At 43.0% G+C, this 5015-nt stretch overlaps 1 protein-coding gene across 1 annotated transcript in view; it reads left to right on the top strand.

The window, feature by feature from the left end:
* Positions 1-5015, top strand: part of LOC107296546 (thyroglobulin-like) — a gene marked incomplete at its 3' end in the record, with an annotated part of 66754 nt that overhangs the window by 31054 nt on the left and 30685 nt on the right. The window contains exon 12 of the mRNA XM_029286092.1: positions 2529-2606. Within this exon, the coding sequence (XP_029141925.1) occupies positions 2529-2606 (78 nt within the window). The remainder of the gene's footprint in view (positions 1-2528; positions 2607-5015) is intronic.

Here is a 5015-nt window from a genome sequence, read left to right as displayed (position 1 = left end):
CCTGTTGCTAGTTAGCCAACCAGCAACGGGCATGAAACTGTATGCAGATGGAGAAGGGCAATCACCCTTAATGGGCGATCAATGGTGAAGGGCAATCACCCTTAATGGGCGATCAATGGTGAAGGGCAATCACCCTTAATGGGTGATCAGGATATGCATAGGGGATTAAGGGGGGGGGGGAATACAAAGAACACAACAACTTTGGTGGTCAAAAGGTTGCAAAAGGGGATCACGTGATTCTGGGGCCCTGTGACTGTCATAAATTTGAGTCAGTTGCCAAGCGTCTGAATTTTGACCACGTGCCCATGGGGGTGCTGCAATGATTGTAAGTGTGAAACATAGTCGTAAGTTGCTTTTTTTTCAATGCTGTTGTAACTTAGAATGGTCATTAAACTGACGGTTGTAAGTCAAGGACAAAGTTAGGCAAATAGAAGTAGAAAGACTGTGGCAAAAGCAAGCAAAGGTAGTTCCAATAGTAATTGGGCCCTGGGTGCAATCCCAAAACATCTGGAGCAGCACCTTCGGCATTGACAAACTCAGCATCAGTCAATTGCAAAAGGCCTTTTTACTGTCGGCAACCTTGGCTCTTTTATGACTCGTGGACTCCAACTCCAGAATTCCTGAGCCAGCCACGCTGAGGGGAAAGGGAAAGGTTTCCAAGCTGAGCCATGCTGGCTCAGGAATTCTGGGAGTTGAAGTCCACAAGTCATAAAAGAGCCACGGTTGCCTACCCGTTTTATACCATCAGATAACAACATCTGCCTAGCCCAGGTCTTTGGGAAGGACTCGATAGGTGGATACAAATGCCAAATCCAGTCTAAACATCTGGCAGACTGTGCAACCCACCTTAATGCAGGTAGTCCTCAACAGTTTGTTTACTGACCGTTCAAAGTTACAACGGCACTGAAAAATGTGACTTATGACCATTTGTCACCGTTCCGAGTCCTTTGCAGTGTCCCCCATAGTCATGTGATCAAAATTCAGACATTTGATATTGATATATTTCAGTTGCCGTGTCCTGAGGTCACGTGATCATCTTTTGTGACCACCTGATGAGCAAAGTCAATGGGGAAGCCAGAGTCACTTAACAACCGGGTTGCTAACTTATCAGCTGCAATGATTCACTTAATTACTGCAGTACGAAAGGTCATAAAATGGGGCAAAACTCACTTAAAAATTGTCTCACTTAACAACAGAAATGTTGGGCTCAATTGTGGTCGTAAGTTGAGGACTACCTGTAATGTAAAAAAAGGCTAGGAGGACAGATGAGACAAGAATGAAGCAAAGAGTATTTATTATTCCTTGATAAAAGCCTGAATTGATAACACTTCAGTGGGTAAAACTGTTATGGTTGCAATAGAGAAAAGAACAGAACGGAACAGAACAGAACAGAATAGAATAGAAACTTTATTGTCACTTTAAATGTACGCTAATCAGCATACATTAAAACGTTGCATTCAGCTCTCAAAAAAAATACCATTATGCATATACCCACATACCCACATATACACGACACAGAGAAACATCAGTCTAGTTTGAATGTATACATATACATGGTGGAAAAAAAAATCCTGAGAATTTATGAGATGGATGGCATAGGGCTGGGGTCCCCAACTCCCGGTCTGTGGACCAGTACTGGGCTGCAAAATGCCAGCAACCGGGCCACACAAACAAGCAAAGCCCCATCTGCGGGATGCAGTCAGCACACAAAACCACACCCTCTTCAGTCCTCAGAAAAACCTCTCTCCACGTAACCGGTCCCTGGTGCCCAAAAGGTTGGGTGTCAACGCTGCTAACGTCGGATGTTTTGCTTTGACAACAGTTGGAGATGCAACCATTTTCTTCTTATATTTTACTTTTAGAGTTAGAGTTAGATGATGCTGGGGGGAGGAATGTGCATGAGAGTTTTTAGCTAGACATAACAATACTGGACTTAGTGTGAACCAAGGTTATTGAAATAAGAGCTGATAAGAATTGGCGGGTTGGAGAACAGGAGGGAAAGCCTGCATTTCAAACTAATTGGAGAATGTGATTTATGACGGTTAATTGGAGGAGGGAATTGTGCTTTGATACTATGTGCTCAGGGGAGGGGAACTCAACTTTTGGCTTCGACTGTGTTAGTGCCGATGCTATGCTTCTCAAATAAGGTAAAAAATACCTCGAAGTTCTTTGAAGAGTTTCATCTGTTGGAACCATGACACTGGGGACTTCTGGCATAGGGAACAAAACTGTTACAGAATTTGGTAGTCCTACTGGAAATATTTCGAAACCTCCTCTCAGAGGGGGGCAACAGAAACAGACTGTGAAGTGGGTGTGTGGGGTCTCTAACAATGCTTTGAGCTCTAAGCATGTAGCGCTTATAAGCAGTATCCTGAATCATGGGAAGCGAGTTTCCTATAATCTTCTCAGCTGTCTTTACCACTCTCTGCGTGGACCTTACATCTGAGACTCTGCTACCACCAAACCAAACAGCAACTCTATTGCTTCAGACTGTGCCTGTCCTTCACCATCTGCTTCTTCTTTTGAAGGCCCCAGCTACTGCAATCTGTTGAAGTCGAAGGCTCTGGTGCGGGAAATTGGTAGAGGCTACATCCCTGAATGTGAAAGTGACCCTCAGGGTTTCTCTCCAGTGCAATGCAGTGAAGACCAAGCAAGCTGTTGGTGTGTCTTTGACAATGGTCAGGAGGCACCAGGGACAAGAGTTAATGGCCAGAGGTCTGCCTGTGAACGTAAGTGACACTTCGAGGACCAGGGGGATGGAATGGAATGGAATGGAATGGAATGGAATGGAATGGAATAGAATAGAATAGAATAGAATAGAATAGAATAGAATAGAATAGAATAGAAATTAGAATAAAGAATGGAATAGAATAGAAGAGAATAAAAATTAGAATAGAATAGAATAGAATAGAATAGAATAGAATAGAATAGAAATTAGAATAAAGAATGGAATAGAATAGAAGAGAATAAAAATTAGAATAGAATAGAATAGAATAGAATAGAAATTAGAATAAAGAATGGAATAGAATAGAAGAGAATAAAAATTAGAATAGAATAGAATAGAATAGAATAGAATAGAATAGAATAGAATAGAATAGAATAGAAATGGAAGGCACTTTGAAGGTCTTCTAGTTCAACCCCGTGCTCAGGCAGGAAACCCTATACCATTTCAGGCAAATGGTTGTCCAATCTCTTCTTTAAAATTTCCAGTATTGGAGCATTCACACTTACCAAGCATCTGTATTGTGATCACATGACCATGGGGATGCTGCAATGGTTGTAAGTGTGAAAAATGGTTATAAGTCACTTTTTTCAGTGCCATTGTAACTGCTTCCATTTCTTCCCCTTCTGTTTGCTAGGAAGTGATAGGACCGGATACTGTGATATTAGCCTTTTTTAAAAAACGTTGAGTTTCTAAGGACTAAGGGTGACATGATAGCAATACTCCAATATTTGAGGGCCTGCCACAAAAAGAGGGGGCCAAAGGACCAGAAGGCAGGACAAGAAACAATGGATGGAAACTAATCAAGGAGAGAAGCAACCTGGAATTAAGGAGACATTTCGTGACAGTAAGGACAATTAACTAGTGGAACAGCTTGCTTTCAGAAGTTGTAGGTGCTTCATCACTGGAGGTTTTTAAGAAGAGACTGGACAACCACCTATCTGAAATTTACAGGGTCTCCTGGTTGAGCAGGGGATAGAACTAGAAGAGTCCAAGTCCCTTCAGGCTTTATTCTGATTGATTGATTGACCCTTATCAAGAGGCTCTTTAGTTCTTCTTCACTTTCTGCCATTAGAGTTTTTACGTTAGGCTGGGATTTGGGGCAACATGTGGCCTCTGTTATACTTGCTCAGTACAGTTAGTCCTCAACTTGCACTGAATTCATTCAGTGGCCATTCAAAGTTACAATGGCACTGAAAATGGACTCATGACCATTTTTCAGACTTACGATGTTTGCAGCATCCCCACAGTCATGTGGTCAAAATTCAGCTTGGCCAACCGCTTCATATTTATGAAAACTGCAGTATACCAGAGTTGTGTGATCACCTGCTGTGATCTTCTGACAAGCAAAGTCAATGGGGGGGGGGAGCCAGTTTCACTTAACAACCACGTTCCTAACTTAACGACTGCAGTGATTCAGTTAGCAACAGTGGCGAGAAGCTCGTAAAATGGGGCCAAATTCACTTAACACCTTGTTTTGCTTAACGACAGAAATTTTGGTCTCAGTTGGGGTCCTACGTCAAGGCCTATCTGTATGTGATCACTTCCTTCTTCCACCAATAGCCCAGATAATGTCTCCTTAGAGCTGATTTGAATACGTAGGACCATTCCTTGGAATGACCTTGTTCACCATGTTCTTTCAGGTCCACGGTGTCCTCTACCTTATAACGCTTCTAGCCTGACCAACGGTGGGGTTTTTTGCAACATCAACACTGCAAACACAAAAACTCAGCAATGTCAAATGATTTGCTCTCCGGGCTATCAAGACGTCTTTTCCCAAGGAGATTCTCTTCTGTGTGATACTGAGAGTCTTCTCTGGCTCACAAGCCCGCCTCATTCTCATGCCTGCCAGAGTGAGTATAGCAGGAGAGAACGTACACAAAATTCTGTCGTAGCATACAAACTCTTTTTGATTCAAAATAAAGGAAGCCCTTGACTTACTACTGGTTGCTTAGTGGCCCTTCGAAGTTGCAATGACCTCTCCAGGTCTACCAATGGCCTGGTTGATTTTGAGTCATTGACTAGGCGACTGTGAATTCTAGTCCCGCCTTAGGCATGAAAGCCGGCTGGGTGATATTGGGTCATTGACTAGGAGACTGTGAATTCTAGCCCCGCCTTAGGCATGAAAGCCAGCTGGGTGATTTTGGGTCATTGACTAGGAGGCTGTGAATTCTAGTCCCGCCTTAGGCATGAAAGCCAGCTGGGTGATATTGGGTCATTGACTAGGAGACTGTGAATTCTAGTCCCGCCTTAGGCATGAAAGCCAGCTGGGTGATATTGGGTCATTGACTAG

This window comes from Protobothrops mucrosquamatus, unplaced genomic scaffold (genome assembly GCF_001527695.2).
Source record: "Protobothrops mucrosquamatus isolate PMUCROS unplaced genomic scaffold, P.Mucros_1.0 scaffold2855, whole genome shotgun sequence".
NCBI lineage: Eukaryota > Metazoa > Chordata > Lepidosauria > Squamata > Viperidae > Protobothrops > Protobothrops mucrosquamatus.
This window is presented reverse-complemented; position numbering and strand designations above follow the sequence as displayed.